Source organism: Cnephaeus nilssonii (genome assembly GCF_951640355.1).
Source record: "Cnephaeus nilssonii genome assembly, chromosome: 7".
Classification (NCBI taxonomy): Eukaryota; Metazoa; Chordata; class Mammalia; order Chiroptera; family Vespertilionidae; genus Cnephaeus; species Cnephaeus nilssonii.
The window spans coordinates 62055448-62075773 of NC_137078.1; the positions used below are offsets into that span (position 1 = coordinate 62055448).

The following is a 20326-nucleotide window of genomic DNA, read 5'->3' on the forward strand; positions in this document are numbered from 1 at the left end:
GCCTAGGGGCAGACATCAACTTCCATTCTACTGGGCATTGCAGTCATTTGTGGGCACCTAATTCCATATATTAAAGTCCTTTCTAGTGGAGATACTTAAAGGAGCTTCTGTTTCCTACATTGCACCCTGAATAATACAGGTGTCAGAAAGCTCCTTCAGGCCCGGCAGGAGTGGCTCAGTTGGTTGAGTGTCCTCCCTGCACAGAAAGGTTGCTGGTTGATTGGTCAGGGCACATACTTGCGTTTCCAGTTTGATCCCAGTTGGGAAGCTACGGAAGGCAACCAATCGATGTCTCTGTCTCTCTGTCTCTCTCTCTCTCTCTGTCTCTCTCTCTGTCTCTCTCTCTGCCCCGCCCCCTTTCTAAGCATGTCCTCCAGGGAGGATGAAAAAAAATAAGCTCCTTCAAAACTATCAATATAAACTTTGAGCTTTATTGCACATTCTTCCAGAGCAATGATATTGATCACCAATATTTTGTCTCCATTTTTGCACAGATGGCAGAACTTTGTTGAGTTGTTGAGCAGAGCTTCCTCTGATTTGTCCTCCGATTTGCCTACAGGTGAGTTTAGTAATATTGTTCCTCTGAGGACCTCCTATCTCCCAGAGCTATTGTTGACTCTAATGCTTAGCTCCAACTGTTTGCTTGTTGGGTTTGATTTCATTGCTCCCAGAAATGTAAATGGCTCACCAGTGCAGAAAAAATAAGAGTGAGAATTACCTTAATGACTATTCTTTTAGGACAGTTGGATCATAAAATGCATAACTCTCCAATTTGTATGATATCATGAAGTATTCTCTAGTGTTAGCCCTTTACGGTGAATGCAGCACACTTATGGAAGTTGGTATTATTTATTGAAACCTTAGTCATGCAGCTCTTTAGATCAAGGGTACAGACCTATCTGACTGATAGCTCACAAAAAAACACTCCACACACGTGAGTGTGTGTGTTTGTGTGTGTGTGTGTGTATCTGTGTGTGTGTGTGTGTGTGTGTGTTTATGGCAGCATTTTTTAATGTTTTAATAAATGGAAAGAATATAAGGATTCTCTAGGAACCATTTCCTTAGATGACAATATATCCAACTGATAAAACTATACAACTGTAATAACCTGGCTGACCTAATACAGGAAGATTTCCAAGACATATTATTAAGTAAAATTATAAGGATGAATTGGACAAAATATTTAGCAACTGGCAAGTTTTAAATATGACAGGTGAAAAAATATGCATTGATATTAATCTGCTGTTTCAATTTCTCTATGTACTATATCCATCAACCATTTACTGATTACCTTTGGATCAAAATGCAAGGTACTGAGCGTCTGGGGGTGGGGAAGTATGTCAGTTTCTATTCTAGCAGAAAAACAAAAACCTTACTAGGTATGTCAAACAATGGGAACTCACAACAGGAAATTGGGAGATTGGTTATAGGAATATTGAGAGACTGAGAGAGCAAAAAGAGGATGGTGAGTGTGTTCATTTCCTTAGTGCTGCTGTAACAAAATACCACAAACTGGGTGGCTTACAATAATAGGAATTTATTCTCTCATACTTCCAGAAGTCTGAAATCAATCATGTCTCTCTGAAGCAGTGGTTCTCAACCTTTCTAATGCCGCGACCCTTTAATACAGTTCCTCATGTTGTGGTGACCCCCAACCATAAAATTATTTCCGTTGCTACTTCATAACTGTAATTTTGCTACTGTTAATGAATCGTAATGTAAATATCTGTGTTTTCCAATGGTCTTAGGCTCTACAGCAGCGGTTCTCAACCTGTGGGTTCTCAACTTTAGTTTCAATAAATAATACCAACTTCCATAAGTTGGTACTCTAAAAAAGAGTCCTTCCTTACTTCCTCCAGGTTTGGGGGCCCAAGGCATTCATTCCTTGGCTTGTGTCTGCATAACTACAAACCCCACCTCTGTCTTCACATGGCTTTCCTCCTTCTGTGTCCCTCTTTCTAAGTTCTCTCTTTTCTCTTATAAAGGCACCACTCTTCATTGGACGTAAGACCCACCCTAGTCTTCAACTCTTTGAGACCAAGCCTGGAGCCGAAACATTCCTACCATACCACACACTGGGATGGGGAGGAGTGGGCCAGAGAAAGCAAAAGACAGTTGCTGTCACTATAAGAGGGTAATGAAGGGAAGGATATCAGAGAAGGAATGAATGCTGGGAAGCCAAATACTAAAAAATCAACTCCAGTCAGATGCACGGCCTATGAGGCCCTTTAGTTGTGTGAATACTTGACCCACTTATCTTCCCTTTACATCCTGGGTACGAGAGGCTTTCTTCTCAGCTATTGCTGGAACACACTAAGCAGGCCCTCTGAAATCTTTGCCCTTGCCATAGTTCTTTTCTGGAATGCTCTTCCCCCAGACATTTTCATGCCTTTCTCTCTTGTTTCCTCACTCATGGATCTTTTTATATGTCACTTCAGAGAGGCCTCTGGCAAATTCCCTATCTAAAATAGCAACCGCCGCTATGTTCTACGCCCATAATTGGCTTTAGATGTATTCATAACATTTATCACTACTTGACGTTATTTTACGTATCTATTTGTTTGCCCCCACCGCTGGAATGCACACTCCATGAAAAGATTATGTCTTGTTCATAGTTGTATCATAGTGCATAGAACGGGGCCTAGTGTATAGTAAGCACTTAACAAATGCTTGTTGAATAAATGAATGAATTAGAATCCCAGACCTATCCCTACCTCTGTTGCCATAAGCAGGTAACTGAAACTTTCATTGCCTCCGTTTTCTCATCTGTCAAATGGAAATAGTTTCTACCTCACAGCGTTATTCTTGAGATAAGAAAACGTGAGGGAAGTGTCTGGCATATATAGATATTTGACATATATTGTTTTCCTTCTCATAAGAACTTCATTCTGTAGGTCCATTGAGGCCAGAAGCCAGTATTTAAATCAGTTTTTAGCTACCCTGGCTTCACTTAAGAATTATCTAGGGAATTCTTTACAAGTCCTGAGCTGGGTTCTCACCCCTAGAGATTCTGATTTCATTGGCCTGGTGTGATGCCTGGGAATTGGTAATGTTTAAAGCTCCCCAGGTATTAGCATGTTAGCAGCCAGCACTGAAGACCACTGATTCAAGTTATTTGTGGGGAGTCAGCAGATGGGGGAGGACAGGGAGAGTGGGGGTGGGGGAGGAATGGGAGCACTGGCTGTGTAACTATCAGAATCCACAGGAAGCCCTGTAAAACCTGACCCTTCCAACACCTGGAAATCTCTAGAAGCCAGCTTGGCTGATTTCCTCCAGTACAAATCTTCAGCTGGCAAGTCGACTAGACAGATGGTTATTATTTATTCTTCCTGCTGTGTTAGAAAAAAAAAAATAGCTCTGCCTTGGGGTTTCTCCACCGATTTTTACATGTGCAAATCATTAGCTTTTTATATGCTTATAGGTATTAGGAGGGAGACAGAGAAACTTAAAAGACACCCCTGTATTTTCTCCTAAAAGAAGTTTCAGAAGTGCAGACAGTAAAGTGAAACTGAACTAGGACAAAGTCTAGATTCTAGACCTTATACTAAAATGAATAATGCATATGAACAGTGCCCAGAAGAATGCCTGGCACATCCTAGTTAATGTTAAATCCTCTTCTAGACATGCTTATGGTCATATAATTATAACTAGAGGCCCGATGCACAAAATTCATGCAAGCGGCTCGGCCCTCACATTTCCTTCCGGCCTTTGGCTGTCCAGTCTAATTAGCATATTACGCTTTTATTATTATAGATAACACAACAAGAAATAATAAATCCTGTTTTGAGCATCTTCCCTGTGTTAAGACAGTTTTTAAAAATCCCCACGGTACTTGAGATTACTGATATCATTCCCTTTTCACAAATGACAAAATTAAAATCCAAAAGGGAAGAAGCAGAATAGCATTCGGGTCTGACTCCGAAATCCACCTTTCTGCCCTTATGTTATATACTGTTTCTAGAATCCCTTTAACTCTCTGACTCTATGATTCAGAATAATGTGAACCTTTTTTCATTTACAGGAAACAGAAAGCTTCTTTTACATTCTGGGTGAAATAAGCAGGGGCCATTGCTACTAAGTGATGACGAGTTCCCATGACAACTTAAGTTTTCAGCAGATGAAATTAGACCTGCCTGGAAGAGGCAGCCCTAACTGGCTGTCATCAAGATCCTCATTAAGCATCTATTAAGTTTTACTCTGTATCGCGGCTGGGTTAAGTATGGGAGGATACAGAAATACAGAGAAAACTCCTTCTCTTCTAGGGGCCTGAAAGGAATTGGAGAAACAGAACTATATATTTAGTGATTTTATTTACCAAACTCCAAGGTTATTCACTTAGTCAACAAGCATGCATTGAGTCCTTATTCTAACACTGGGTGCTGGGGCTTCAGAGAAGATTATGATATTGCATTGTTTTCTCCATCAAGAAACTGAGAGAGAAGATTCTTAATGATTTGCAGGTGCAGTGTTAAAAGTCTAACAAAAGGCTTTTTAATCTGGTAGGTGAATTTATTTATATAAACATCTTTCGATAGGTAATTCTATTAATTAACATTTAGTGAACACTTGCTATGCTCCAGGTATTTGCTTTATCTTTTCTAGTTCATTTAATTTTCACAATAACGTCTAGGTGGTATTCTCCGCATTTTACAGAAGTGGCAATTGAGACACAAAGAGGTCAAGTAACTTGCCCAAGGTCATGCAACCAGTAGAGAAAGGAGTCAGAACTTATTGAAAAACTAAAGGCCCAGTGCATGACATTCGTGCACACAGCGGGGGTCCCTCAGCCCGGTCTGCGCCCTCTTGCAGTCTGGGATCCCTTAGGGGGAGAGGGCCTAAGCCATCAGTCAGACATCCTTAGCGCTGCCGCGGAGGCGGCAGAGGCTCCCACCACTGCCACTGTGCTTGCCAGCCGTGAGACTGGCTTCTGGTGCACTGACCACCAGGGGGCTGCTCCTGCATTCAGCATCTGCCCCCTGGTGGTCAGTGCACCTCATGGCAACTGGTAGTTCTGCTGTTAGGTCAATTTGCATATTAGCCTTTTATTATATAGGCCCGGTGCATGAAATTCGTGTGTGTGTGGGGGGGTGTCCCTCAGCCCGACCTGCACTCTCTCCAAACTGGGACCCCTCGGAAGACATCCCTCTTGCAATCCAGGACCACTGGCTCCTAACCGCTCACCTGCCTGCCTGCCTGATCACCCCTAACGACTCTGCCTGCCAGCCTGCTCACCCCAACTTCCCCCCCCCCGCCAGCTCGGTCGTCCTCAACTGCCCCTCAGCCTACCTGCTCTCCCCCAACTGCCCCCCTGCCATCCTGCTCACCACCAACTGCCCCCCCTTGCTGGTCTGCTTACCCCCAACTGCAGCCCCCTGCTGGCCTTCTCACCCCCAACTGCCCCCCCCGCCTGCCTGCTCTTCCCCAACTGCCCCCCTTCCATCCTGCTCACCACCAACTGCCCCCCTGCTGGCCTGCTTGCCCCCAACTGCACCCCCCTGCTGGCCTTCTCACCCCCAACTGCACGCCCCTGCCAGCCTGCTCACCCCCAACTCCCAACTGCTTTCCCCTCCTGGCCTGATCACCCCTAACCACCTCTGCCTCGGCCCCACCACCATGCCTTTGTCCAGAAGGACATCCAGAAGGTCTCCCAGTCTAATTAGCATATTACCCTTTTATTAGTATAGATAGTGAAACCCAACTCAGAAGCAGTATGTATTTCTTAATGGCATACTTTAATCTGCATTAAATACTGGAGCTGAAACATCCAGAAATCTGGACTGTGTGGTCATCACACAGATTTGTAAAAGAAATCAGTCGCCAATCTGATGGAAGGTACTGAGTGATGAATGAGGAATACTCACAATAACTCTTAGAGGGTTTTAGCAGAAGGTCTTTGTGTCTTTTTCCTTAACCCTAAAGAAATTTCTTCTATCCATGAAGACAGCCAACTGAGCAACTTGTAGAATCCCTGGGTTAAGGATGCTATTCAAACATCTTCCTGCACAGGGCCTCTGACCACTGAAAGGAGCAAGAAGGGAGAAGACTAAGGTTTTACCTGAACTTCAGGCACACACCTGTGTGGAGCGAGAGGCAGAAGTGCCTGCTTCTGTATTAAGAGACAGGACCACTCCCCAGACTGTAAAAGCCCTCCTGATTCAGGGCTGTTCAGGCTATTGTCTGTGCTTATCTGGAACTCTCTGTACCAAGTGCACCCCACCATCACCTTTGCCTGGAAACTCCTACTCACGCTTCAGGTCCCCAGTTTAAGTGTCACTTCCTCCAAGAAGCCTTCTTTGATGCTCTAACACTCACACATACCCCAAAGTAAGTCTAAATATTTTCACATTCTCCTGTGTTGTGTTTATGATAGTTGGTAATGAAATGATAATTTTGAGTAGTTATGTTGCATCTGCCTCCCTTTTGAGAGCTCTATCAGGCCAGGAATCAGCCTTTCTTACCCACCAGTGTATCCCCACCACCCAACACAGTGCCAGCCATAGAGCAGAGCCTCAACATCTTCTTTGCCTGGGGGCATATGTGTATGTACTAAAATGAAGAGCCCAAACTAAACCCTTCCACTTTTTATTTCTTGTTCAGGAAAGGAAGGAAAGGAAGCCTCTGCCACCGCAGTGCAGGCTGAAGGCCCCGAGATGTCTCATGGCAAAACCGAACATCTGGTACGCACCTGGGTGTATGGAGCTCGGGGAGGGTTTCACCAGTCCTGCCCCTTCTGGTCTCTGATGCTGGGTGGGGCCCTCCCTTCTGGGTTTTTTATTTCCACCCAATACCTTGATGTCAGACTACCTTTGACTTTGAGACTCTCCTCCAGCAGAGAAGGGAAGTAGGACTCCTAAAGTGTGGGCTGGTCCCTGTCCTAGCCAGCATGTATGCAGAGACCTCATCATCACTTGGTGATAGGCGTGCCATCTGCCCCAAGAAACTGGACCTGTAGCACATGTACAGGGTCCCTCCAAAGCCTGTGACCCATCCACCAGCTGCTATCAAAATAAAGGATGGTCAGGAGACCTATTTTAACATCTTCAGCCCAGCTTCCAGAAACTGAGGGTGACCTTTTCACCAGACATCACATTTTAAAATATAATGGGTTCTCTCTTTGCTTTAAAAGAAATCTGGCAAGCAGTAAAAATCTGTTTTAATATTCCCAGCACTTAGCCAGGAGGAGATGCAGACAGAATTGAAAACCAGCCTGAGTTTTTCTGTTGTTGTTGTTTTTGAAATGCCCGGATTAGAACATAATTCATCTTAAAATGACGGGAGGCCTCTTCATGCACTTCACACTTTGAAATATTTTAGAAAAATAGTATCCATTTTGGCAAGCCGCTTGCCATGCAGGAAACAGCAGCAAACGCTTTCTCCTTGAGTGTTAAGTCTGTTGTGAATACGATTATGAAAAATAGACTTTGCTCTTTTATTTTGCCTCTTTTGGAGGGTTTTGCTGCATCTCTGCAATAATTGATACTTCTCACATTCCTGTATCAACAGAATTCAGAAAGGGAAATTGAAGCGGAGGTTTGGTAAAGCAACTTTCTTATTGCCCCAAATAAAATCACTCACTCATTCACTGATTCACTGAGGAAGCATGTCTTAAGAACTATGTTCCAGCCACTAACCAGACCTTGAAGACATATAAGTGACTATGCCATGGGCCCAGTCTCCAGTTCTCTGGTGGAAGAGAGAGGTACTCTAATAACTATTATAACAGCCCACAGTAAGTGCTATGGTAGATAAAAGGGTTGCAAAGAAGCTACAAAGAACTGCCCCTAACCCAGCTGCCAGGGAAAGCTTCCCACAAGAAGTGAAATAAGACTCCTGTCTTGAAGGATGAGTAGGAGGAGCCCAACCAATCAATGCATAAGTGGCAAGAGGGAACAGCATGTATAAGGCATAAAACAACCTCATTTTTCTCTGGTTCTATGTGGCTGGTGAAAAAGATATATAAGTAGGACTGAAAGAAGATAGCAAGAGCAAGAACTTGAATGTTCTTGCTTGCTGAGAAAGGCATTTGGACTTCATTTAGATGCAATGGAACCAAAACAGTATAAGATGTGTAAGTGAGTGAATGAGTGAGTGAGTAAGTGAGCTTAATTCGGGTCCATACAAATTTACCCTTTCCCTGTCTTTAGTGGTCAAACAGAATGTTGAACTATCTAAAGAAATATAAAGTTATTTAAAATCATTTTCTCACCTCCAATGATCTCTTTGGACCCTCTAAATATCCACCAAACTATGAAAATGTGGTTTTACCTGGGTAGATAATCTGAAGCTTCCTTCAGATTTCTAAAGTGACCCAAAGCTCTAACAAGTATAAGACTCCCTCACCACTCAATTTTCTTTATGTAGCTTGCAGATTTTCCCAAAATTGATTTTATTACAGTGGATTTTTTTAATATTAATCTCTTAAAAATTTACTGGTTGCTGATCCTCCATATGGGTACAATTTCATATATCATTCTGTTATTTCAAATGAAGCAATTCTTCACATCCCTAGTAGCAGCTAAATCCACGTTTGTTAACAAACTCAAAACTTGGCTTCTTATTACAATTACTATTGTTTAGAGCTATTGGATTTTTTTTTCATAGCTTATAAGTGAGAAGTTTGAAAGAAAGGTACAAATATTGGAAAAACTCAGGTATTTGAAAGTTGGAGGGAAGCACAGATGTTATACACAAGTTAGAGGCATAATTCTATGGCAAATTAGTTAACTTTATTTGGATGGCAATTCGAGAATCAACCCTACCAACATAATTTATTGGATGAATAGAGAAGCATATTATGCTACCTAAAGTTAGAAATGTAACAATGAACTAAAATCAGGTTCTTAGGCATTATCATAACTTCCTCTATCTTTTCTCTCCTCTCTTCTGTCAACTCTATATCTCTCTTATCTATCTATCTACCTACCTATTGATCTATCTATCTATCTATCTATCTATCATCTATATCTCAATTGGCCAGCTTTTGCTCATTTCCGGTACACAGTGGAAAACCTGCTGGAGTACCTACCTCTCACCCAGAGATCTCCGTTTGTCTATCTCTCTATCTTTACCTCCCACAAATATTTCCAAAATCACTAGACAATGTGTTTATTGACCCACTTTGTATTAGATGCCCAGCCCTATACTAAGTACTTAGATATATGTCGGTTCTCTCTACAACCATGTAGAGAGCAGCAATTCCTGGAAAAGTGGAGTTGGGTAGAGCAAACTATAACCTCTCTCTACATGGTAGGTGACAGGATGGCCCTGCTGGGACTTGTTTGTCTTATTTATTCTTTAAAAAATCTCTATTTTATACTGAACATGGGGTTATGATATCAAGATGAACTAGACATAACCTCTACACCCTTGCTCTAGTTTTGTCTACCATTTAATGCATGATCTTAGAAATCACTTCCACTCACCTCAGCTTCCTTTGTTAAATGAATGGAATGGACAGAACTAGAGATGCTTTATGGTCTGTTGTAATGAGCCCACTAGCCTAAAGTAATATCACTGTTGTTTCAACCACTCTTTGCCAAGAAACTCACATTCATGATCCAGAGGTTTTCCCACCAAGATATTGTAAGCATTTCCTGAATCCCATGCCCTGTTGGTGCCACTAATATGAAGACTAGACCATCATGAAAAGTCTCAGCCAGTTACAAAAACTTTGCTTTGTATAAATCAGAAATGCAAACCGAATAAAAGTCATGATTTCACCCTTCTCCTTAAAAACACACACATGCACACTCAGATAGTAGTTTATATCCAACAAGACTTGGCAGATATGGCCCTATGGCACTGAGGATTTGAAACTCATCCTCCTACCTTTATAAAGCCAGACCTTGCAATAAATCGTACTAGTTGTGTGGTCTCATCTTTGGCCAAAAGACTGGAGGCGCTCTGGCTGGTGAATGTGCTGCCAGTGAGATTCTTGTGTGTTTTTTGGTAGAAATCTCCTGAAGAGGAGCTGCAGTCAGAAAACCTTCCTGCTGAGATTTCAGCCCCCAAAGATCCCCTGAGCTCTTTGACGATCAGACCAGTCTCACAGCCGTTTGTGAGTCCAGTGATGGAGAACAAATCTGAAGAATGTGAGATGTGGATTGACAGGTTCAGGAAGCTAGAAAATGCCCTCTACCTGTGTGATCTGAGTAATACAGGTGAGTGTGTGAAGCTGATATACCTTTCTCTTCATGTTCTAGTCTGAAAGTGGACACACCTTTTTTCATTTCTTTAAAAATACAATTTGCATATAAACCTAGTGCTTGGCACTGTGCTGAGCACAATCAAGAAATATAAAGATGAATCAAGACATGAATGAATCCCCCACCAGGCTACTTACAGTTTCCTTGTGTCTCTGATCCTCTGTCCACGCTACTACCTGAGTCTAACCTATAATCCAATCTCATTCTCCTAAATAAAATACGTCAGCATGCCTGCTAACAGGCTAACTCCAAACTTCTTAGCAAGGCAAAACCTGGGCCCTGTCCACCTGACTGACGAGTCTCTTCTTCAGTTGTTATTCTTTTAGCATATCTTACCCAGTCATAATTAATAACTTGCCTTCCTCAGACTTGCCTTGCTTTCTCCTGGAGCTTGCCTTTTCTAACCCTACACCCTCCATCTGAGCTGTTTGCCTCTTTTCTGCCTACCCCACCGCCTGACACCTCCCATCTTTTCCACCTGGCTTCTTAATACCTATAAATCTTATATGTTGGAACTGAAGCACTATTCCTCTGAGACTCCCCTGATTTCCCCAGACAGACCCAGGCAAACCTTTATCTGGTCTCTCAGCATTGTTTAACATCCATTATCATATTTGATACATTGTATTTTTTTAGTCTAAGGGCTTAGTACTATCTCACCAGTAGACTACATTACCTTTTTACCCCAGCACCTTGCACAATTCTGTTTAACATAATTTTGAGGCAGCAAATAAATGCATGAATGTACACAAATAACTAAATCCAAGATGGAAGGCGCTAAATGCCATTAGAATGTGCTATGTGGGCATTCAGAGAAAGGAGAATTCCTTCCTAGTGAGGTGATCAGGGACTGGATCATAATGTGAAATGGATCATTAAGATAAAAGGCAGTTTGTATACAAAGGAATGAAATACAGGTTCCTTCCTGGCAAAGGTGCAAGTTGGCCAAGCAAAGTATTATGTGTAAAGCTCAAAGCAAGGAGTTTGGTTTGGGTGTAATATAGGTGCTATTAAGAAGAATAGTAATTGAATGGCAACTGTAAATTAAAACAAAAAATAAATGAATAACTTAAAAATAAAATAATAATAAAATTTTTAAAGAAGAATATTAAATGATAGAGATGGATATATGGGATGGGACCAGATCTAGGAAGCTCTTAGATGCTGGATCAAAGAATTTGAACTTATAAGTATCGCGCGCTAACCGATTGCGCCACTGGAGCTCCAAAGAATTTGAACTTAATGAAAAGACAGTGAGTAGTTTCTAAGCAGGGGAGTATGTGATAAAGTTGTATTTCATAAAGATCCTTGATGGTGTGACTGAATAAAGAAGATGAAAGCAGGAAAAAAGGAATGGAGGCCATTGCAATGTCCAAGTGAGAGAATGAATTCCAGAACTCAGAGAATTGGGGAATGGAAAGGAGGGAGCTTATAAAAAAGCACATGGACTGAAATTGTTGTATTTAATCACATATTGTGGTTCATGAAGAGTTAGTTTATGATATGTGGAATCTAAAAACATTGAACTCAAAGAAATGGAGATTAGAATTGTGGTTGCTAAAGAAAATGGGGAGACATTGATCAAAGGGTGCAAACTTTCAGTTATAAGAGCAATAAGTTCAGAGGATCTACTGTGTAGGGTGGTGATTAAACAATGCTCTTTGTATACTTGAAAATTGATATGAGAGTATAGCTTTTATGTTCTCACCATAATAGTATCGACAACAACGAAATGGTGATTATGTGAAGTAAAGGTTGTTTTAACTAAACTTATTGTGGTAAACATTTTGCAATACATACATGTATCAAATCATCACATTGTACACCCTAAATTCACATGCTGTTATATTTCAATAAAACTGAAAGTAATTAATTTTTTAAAAGTTAGCATACACATCAGTACTCCCTAGAAGCAATTATACAACAATATAAATGCCTGTCTTTTCATTCTCTCTGTGTTTTTCTTTTTGTTTCATTTTGTTTTGAATTTCCCAAGGAAATTAAATATAGACCACATGAAGAATAACTACCCTCTATCACCCAAGGACTTTTAATAATTATAACAAATCAAGGAAGTTTTCCAATGAAAATTTATTTAGCTGAATCAAAAAATAATTTATTAAGCATCTCTTATGAGACCAGCACTGTACTAGAGGCTGGACTGGGAGGAAAACAAGAAAGAATGAGACATGGCCTCTGACCTCAAAGGGCTTTTAGGTAAGAAGGTAAGACACAGGGACTAGCAATAGTTTGATACCAATCTTTAAAAAAAAAAACACAGCATATAGTATAGTAAAGTATTACAATTAAAGACACATATAAGAGTTAAAGAGTCCAAAGGACAGTGAGAGAGAGGAAAAGAAGCTCATTGTCTAATGTGAGCTGGGATACTCAGAGAGGGCTCCATGCAAAAGAGAGCTTGAGATTAGCCTGAGGAGCAGTAGACTTTGGATAAGTGGGTAGTGCATTCCAAGTTTGAAACCATCTTCTGCAAAGTTTGGAGGTTGGAATGAAGTTTGGCGAAGGGCATGAACAGGTCAGAACTCGAGACTCATGTTGGTTGAGTAGTGAAGTTGAGATGCTATTATGAATCCTGAGAGCTAGGGTGGGGCTTCATTCTCTACCCAGTGTTCAGCAAAGGTTCACCCAGAGGACAACACAAGGAAAGCTGAGATAGATCATTTAGGGAAGATACTGGAGAAAAGGAGATTAAAAGGTTATTGAAATAATCATGACTCTAGGTATTCAGACCAGTACTGTGAGAGTGGTGATGAGTTACACACAAAAATGAAACAAAAACAGAAAACTGAGTAAAAATAAAAGACATTTTCAAAGAAACAAATGCTGATTTACAATGATGGATGATGGATCATAAACTTAGTTGCTAAGAGACTCCCCAAAGACCAGGACCTTTCTCATGCTTCTGAACTGTTCTGAGGAAAAATGGCATTTTGTTGACTTTGGAGGCAGAGTCCAGCAGATCTGAAATGCCTTTCTCATGGCCTCTTTACTATTTATGTCTGTTTTCTCTGTTTCTAAGAAATTCAGTAGTTCCTCAACAGCCAAGGAATGTGTCAGGCAGATCTGGAAACATCTATAACTATCTTTAATTAGGAAAGAGGATTAACTGAAGTCATTTTGTTGGCTTATTAACCCCAGTATTCAGCAGACCACCACTGCCCCATTCTAGACACTGAGCAGATGATACCTATTTTGCCCACTGATGAATCACTGTTCTTTATTATGTGCAAGAAAATATGTAGGCCAGGGTGTCCTCCATCCAGGATGATGGCAGACCATCCATCATCAAATTGGCATTTCTGGGAACCTACTTTGTGCTTATTTTCTAATGGGGGTTGTCAAGAAAATATCCTTGAGGAGAAGGAATAAGAAATGACTGAATAACTGGTCATGTTTTCTAAAGAAGGAAGGGAAGTTGAGATAAATGTTGGGATGAATGGTAGATTTAGAATTTTCCCAGTGAACTAAAGGCTGGATAAAAAGTATTTTAGAGTTCAAGGTGACAGAATGCAATGAGAGCCCTCAAGGACATTCTCTGGGTGGGTCTAGACTTCACATGCGCTGCCTCACTGACACCGCACATCAACCACATGTTGAAGAATTAGTGTCCTTATTTTGGAGGAGAAAGCCAACCTCAAAGTAAGAAGGTGAACCATAATTCAAATCCAGATCTATTGGACTTCCCACTACACCAAACTCCCATGACATACCAGAAAGAACATGAGTTACTTTTGTTGCTTTGTTGACTTTTACCAAAAGACCTAAATTCAAGTTCAGATGTTACCAATTTCTGAGTCTTGAAAGCCAATCACTTATATTCTGTGACCCTTTCCCTCCTCTATAAAAGAGGATGGATAATAATAAAATGTACCTTCCAGATTTGAAAAAGGGTCACATGAGATCTGAATGTGCTTTGTGAACTATAGAATGAAGTGGATGCTAAAGAGGTTCTTCTTATTATTTCTTTCATTTTGATTCTGGTGGGAGAAAGACCAGCTTTCTATCACTAAGATGGATTATAAGGGTTATTTTAGGCAGCTGTCCTGGGCAGCCCCTAATGACTGTAAATCAGACAGATACAAATTCCAGTCAATGGGCTTCTTTTCTAATCCTCACCTGAGAATATGTTTTATTATTATTATTATTATTATTATTGGATTTTAGTGACAGAGGAAGAGAGAGAAAGAGACAGAGAGAGAAATATTGATGTGAGAGAGAAACAACGAACAGTTGCCTCCTCTTTGCTACAACCAGAGAACGAACCTGCAAACTAGGTATGTGCCCTGACCGGGAATCAAACTTGAAACATTTGGGGGTATGGGACCACATTCCAACCAACCACCCAACCAGGTCCGGCAATGGACTTTTGTTTGACAGTAGGGAGTCCCTACCAATGATAAAGCTTAGAAAGTAGTAGAAAATGCCCACACACACACACACACACACACACACACATACTAGTGGTGATTCCTAAATGTGTTTTTAACATTATTTAAAATTTTTAATTAAAATATACACTGAAGTATATATGGATATATGTTTTTAATTATTTCTTTTTATTAAAATACATTCTTATATATTTTAAACAATGTTGATGTTATAATTGCTATAATTATTCTCTGGTATTAACTGCACTAATGAGTGCTTACTAGTTCTGGGCCTTTTGCTAAGCACTTGCTATTTTACTGATTTTTTATACAAATTTTATTATCCCTATTTTAAAGTTGAAGAAACCAAGGCTCAAAAGGTTAAAGTACTTTTCCCAGGCAGACACTTACTCCAAAGACAGGGTCTGAGAAAGTGTCCTGAGGGATCAATTCCAGGCCAGACCAACAGCAGCCACCCAATCCAGAGATCTGCAGCAATGCCCTTGGCCAACATCAAAGAAAAAGATTTCTGCAGAAGAAACGACCAACATTCTAACAGAAGAGATAGACAATAAACAAATCTGAATAGGATAGAAACAAACAAACTGGGATAGGATGGGTGGGATATCGACTAGGACTGGACAAGACAGAATAGAAGTGGAAGGAATAAATCACATTAGGACCACCTGTCTGTAGCCCACTGATAAGAACACCCATTGGATGGGAGCTCAGAGGGGCACATCTTGCTTAACAGTCCTTACACATTCCAATGAAAACAGTATTTGGTAACTTACACAGAGATGACAGACATCCACTAGACCTCTCTCTCATGGCCTGGCAGTGGCTTTCGATAAATGACCAGGGGACCGTCTCTGGAGTCTTTGAGAAAGAATTTTACAATCATTTACTACAGTCTGCACAAGTACAAGAAAGTAGTAAAGCAACATCTAAGGGGTGTATCTTTCATCTCGATATTTAAAACCTTCTCATTGATTCCGCTAGCACAGAGCTTCACAATCAAGGAACATATCCAGAAAACAATATGAGCCTGACTAGAAACACTCTCCTTCCCCTAATTCTATAATCTAGAGAAGTGATTTAATGTATGGACTTGAGCAACCTTGGACAAGTGACTTGCCATCTCCACATCTGTTTCTCACTCCGTAAAATGGGTTCTCGTGGGGATTGAATGAATCGTTATTGGTAAAATATTTGTAGGGGTGCCTGAAAATGGTGAATCCTATATAATAAAGAGATAATATGCAAATTGACCATCATGCCCTCGCACAAGATGGCTGCCCCCATGTGGTCACAAGATGCCCTCCACAAGATGGCCGGCAGGGGAGGGCAGTTGTGGGTGATCAGGCCAGCAGAGGAGGGCAGTTAGGGGCAACCAGGCCATCAGGGCAGGGCAGTTGGGGGCGACTGGGCCTGTAGGGGAGGGAGGGCAGTTGGGGGGGGGGACCAGGCCTGCAGGGGAGGGCAGGTAGGGGTGACCAGGCCTGCAGGGGAGGGCAGTTGGGGGCAACCAGGCCTGTAGGGGAGGGCAGTTGGGGGGGACCAGGCCTACAGGGGAGGGCAATTGGGGGCAACCAGGCCGGCAGAAGAGAGCAGTTAGGGGCAACTGGGCTGGCAGGGAGGGCAGTTGGAGGAGACCGGGCCAGCAGGGGAGGGCAGTTGGGGGCAACCGGGTCAGCAGGGGAAGGCAGTTAGGGGCGACCAGGCTGGCAGGGGAGGACAGTTAGAGGTGACCAGGCCGGCAGGGGAGGGCAGTTGGGGACGACCGGGCTGGCAGGGGAAGGCAGTTGGGGGAAATCAGGCCAGCAGGAGAGCAGTTAGGCATCGATCAGGCTGGCAGGGGAGTGGCTAGGGGATGATCAGGCTGGCAGGCAGAAGCGGTTAGGGGCAATCAGGCAGTTAGGGAGGCGAGCGTTTGGGAGCCAGCAGTCCCGGATTGTGAGAAGGATGTCTGACTGCTGGTTTAGGCCAGATCCCAAGAGAGGGTGCAGGCTGGGCTGAGGGACAACCACCCCCCCCCCCCCAGTGCACGAATTTTATGCACTGGGCTCTAGTTTATATATAAGTATCAGTCATTATCGTTATTGTTGTTGCACTTTAGTTAATTTTTTGCATATCTTTTAGCTCCAACTGGTTGGAAGTTTCCTGAGGTAATAGACCACCTTTATAACCCCTCTATATTCCCAACCACAGTGTCTGACATATGTAAGTTCACAATTAGGGGCATATGAATGAGTTGTTGATCTTAACTGATGGCATGTTCTACCCTTAAACTCTTTGCAACTATTGAAATCTACCTAACCTTACCATGGAAAACAGGTTGGCACCTGTATATACAACACGTGGGTATCAGAGTAAATCCAATAATGATAAACATGACCATCTCTGATAGACAGATTCAGACTCTGAGCCACAAGAAGTTATGTGGTTTACCTGTGATTACACAGCAAGCTGGAAGGAGTCACAGTAAATACATTTCCAGAAAGGCATGAAAATGCTTTTTGAATCCTGCATGTTTAGGAATATGTTTGGATACTTCACAGATAAAAATAAACCAGAACAATTAAAAATTATTTTTAGCAGACACCCCATCTATTTCAAAACTTGGCTTTTTAAGTTTTATGGCCACAAAGAACAAGCTTAAATTGCTTTATAATCTATCTACAGATTTTACTGGACCCCCATCTCCTCTCTCCAAAGTCACCCTAAAAATCCTCCTGGCATCTATGATGCATACCTGGACTAGAAATATCTTTTTAAGGTGTCACTTGATTTTTAAGAAGCTTAAAGTTTCAAAAATATTAGTATTTCATGGTTACTCCAAAGTCATTCAAGCTAATACATTTTGTATTCTTTTTTGTTTTCTCTGTCCTCTTTTAAAAATGTCCCACCAACCCCACCTAATAATAGGAGTCCTGGAGAAGGAACGAGCCAGGCGCCTCATTCACAACTACAACCTCATTTACAACCTGTCCCTGAGCCCTCGGAAAATCGACCAGGCCTTGAGGAGATTCCGTTCGGGAGAAAATATGCTCTTGGAACCAGCACTCCAGTACTTAAAGGAGCTATGATAACAAGCCCATATTGTGAGAACAGATGTTTCCTTTATCTCCCTTTTTACCCACACACATGTTGATCCCCAGCCCGAATGTAGTGGTGGAGGCAGGCGCTGTCAGGGTAGAGGCCGATGCAGCTAATGTAGATGCTTTGGACTTGGCCTTGGTTTCTGGCTGTGATGCTCGCTCATAAGAAGCTCAAAGTGATCCAAGAAAATCAGGTTTTCTCTTCTAAAGTGGCAAGAACCCAATTTCTTAAAATCCCCTTCTATTCTAATAAAGCTTATTATGAATATTACATATTTTTTTCTACATTGCTGATCAAGCTATGGTTTTGCAAACCCTGCATTTTCATATTATAAAAAACAGGCTAGATGGTGTCAATTCCCCAGAATGCCTGTCACATAATAGTCCTAAATACATCGTTGTTGGATAAGTAAGTCAGCCCTTCTTCTAGTCACTGTTCTGGAAAATATTTCCACATTATAGGAAAAATAAAACTATTAACAATATATTATCTTAATACTAAGAAGTAGAATTCCAACTGAGGTTTTCTAAACAAGCCCAATATTTTCTCTAGTACAAAACTAGATAATGTTACACTGTCTCCAGGGATGTTTTCCCAGAGTACTGGATAGAAGTTTTGAGGAGGGACTCCTGGGACAAAGAATTCTAGAAATAGGTAGCATTTTCTTCACTTCTTTTGGCAGAAAAATCAAGCAAAACTTTCCAGCAATTTTCAGTTCGTCTATCATTAACATCCCCTACACCCTCAACTCTGCACCTCCCACACCAATACACACTTACACACCACACAGGTAGCACGAGCTCATTGATGAACACTGGTCCAGGACTTCAGATACAAATGTGTTCCCAGGACCATCATTAATGCCGAATGACCTGGATCCTGGTTTTCTCATCTGTATGGGAGATAGCAGGAGGAGTTGGGTTCAAGGGAAAAAGCAAACAGAAAGCTCTCTGAGTACCCTCATTTATCCATTGTATACAGTAGGTGTCTTTTCATAATGTCTTTTGAACAAAACCTTATGAACAAAATCATTTGGATCCACTAACATAAATGACCTCTAAGGGCCCTCTGGTCTAACCTGCTTTCATTTTTATAATCCTTGAGTTGCCCAGAGAAATGCTTCTGGAGGCAGACTGATCATCTCTCTAACATTCTAGAACTCTTGGACCTACTAGCTGCCTTTTAGGTCAGAGAAGTAAGTCAACAGATGTGACTTTCTCATGCTAAAAATACCAAATGAGGAAAATTAGAATGTTAGATCAAACAATTCAATATGCACGGGCAATTACTATGCACTAGGGACTTGACATATTCTGTTTCATTCAACTCTAACAACGCAATAAGGCAGTTTTTACAGCTCAGTTTCACAGATGAGGAAACAGAGCCTCAGGAAAGTGACAAGAAAGCTTCTGGGTTGGGCCTGATGATAACTGGCCAGATGTATAGGGCATTTTGGAAACCACTGGTCCCATGATACTTAAGATACCTCTCTGTGGGGGAATGGATTGGAAAAGGAGTTGAGGTAAAGGAAGGCCCTGAACGTGAAGCTGGGGTTATCAGACTAAGTCATAAGGCCCTGAAGGGCAATGATTATACCTGGCTCAATTCTTTATGTCCAGCATCTAAGTATAGCTCCCAATAGATGAGAACCTCAGCACCTACCAAGTCAGACAACTGCAGGGAACTCCATTGGCATAGCATGAAAGGTGTCCCCAGAGCTAGGTGACTACAGATGGTACATACCCTGTGCTTCTGTAGAGTTGATTGGGTGAATACTTCTATAAGTGGGATAGCCATGGCCAGATCTAGATCCATAGTCACTGTCCCTGATCATCACCTACACTTCAACACAGAGTAGAAAAAGAATAGGCTTTAAAAATAGCCAAAGTTCAGCTCTAACAATTAGGAGGTAGTAGTCTTGGCAAGTTGTTGGCTCTCCCTGAGCTTCAGTTTTTCCATCTGTAAAATGGGAGTAATCCTATCTTTGCAGAGGAGTGTTATAAACCCTGAAGGCCATGTTGTTTGAACAATTCCTTGCTCATGGTAGAGATGGACCTTTCTTATGTCCCTTCCCTTAGCTGCTGAGCATCAGGAAGCTTGAACAACAGTCTGTGTGAGATGGCATATAGAGGTGAAGTTTTCTGCTATAGCAAAAACAAATTTTGAGATATATCTGCCTTCTAGAGCCAAGTGGTCATTGCTCTTGGATCAACTCCTATCTGAGAATCTCCACTACTTTACTCAAGATCTGTTGCATGTGTTTGTGTGTATGTGTGTGTATATGTGATTGTGCACAGACATACAAAACTTGCTCTTTGCAGAAGTACATATTCATGAGTTTTTCTCTGAGTAAACACTAGAAGAACCAAAATTCCACTTTAGTCATAGAGAAAAGTTTAGATATCAAGTTGACAATGTAGAGGTTCAATCAACAAACCAAACCCCTGGACACAAACAGGAAAATGCTATGAGGTCATCACACTTCAGAATATTGTTGTGACCTCTATGCTAGGAGTTCTCCATGGTTTGCTTATGAAAAAAAAACCTTTTATTTCTCTCTCTCTCTTTCTACTCAGATCAGTGGTGTTTTGTGTACTCCTTATGGCTGTGTCATTGTGAAGTTCTAACGAA

The 20326-nt window shown here is 41.6% G+C and overlaps 1 protein-coding gene across 1 annotated transcript in view; it reads left to right on the forward strand.

Moving 5' to 3' along the window:
• Positions 1-17682, forward strand: part of LOC307102523 (uncharacterized protein C1orf87) — a gene marked incomplete at both ends in the record, with an annotated part of 74045 nt that extends 56363 nt beyond the window's left edge. The window contains 4 exons of the mRNA XM_079776118.1: positions 495-559; positions 6598-6677; positions 9953-10160; positions 17522-17682. Of these exons, the coding sequence (XP_079632244.1) occupies positions 495-559; positions 6598-6677; positions 9953-10160; positions 17522-17682 (514 nt within the window). The remainder of the gene's footprint in view (positions 1-494; positions 560-6597; positions 6678-9952; positions 10161-17521) is intronic.
• Positions 17683-20326: the final 2644 nt, after the last annotated feature.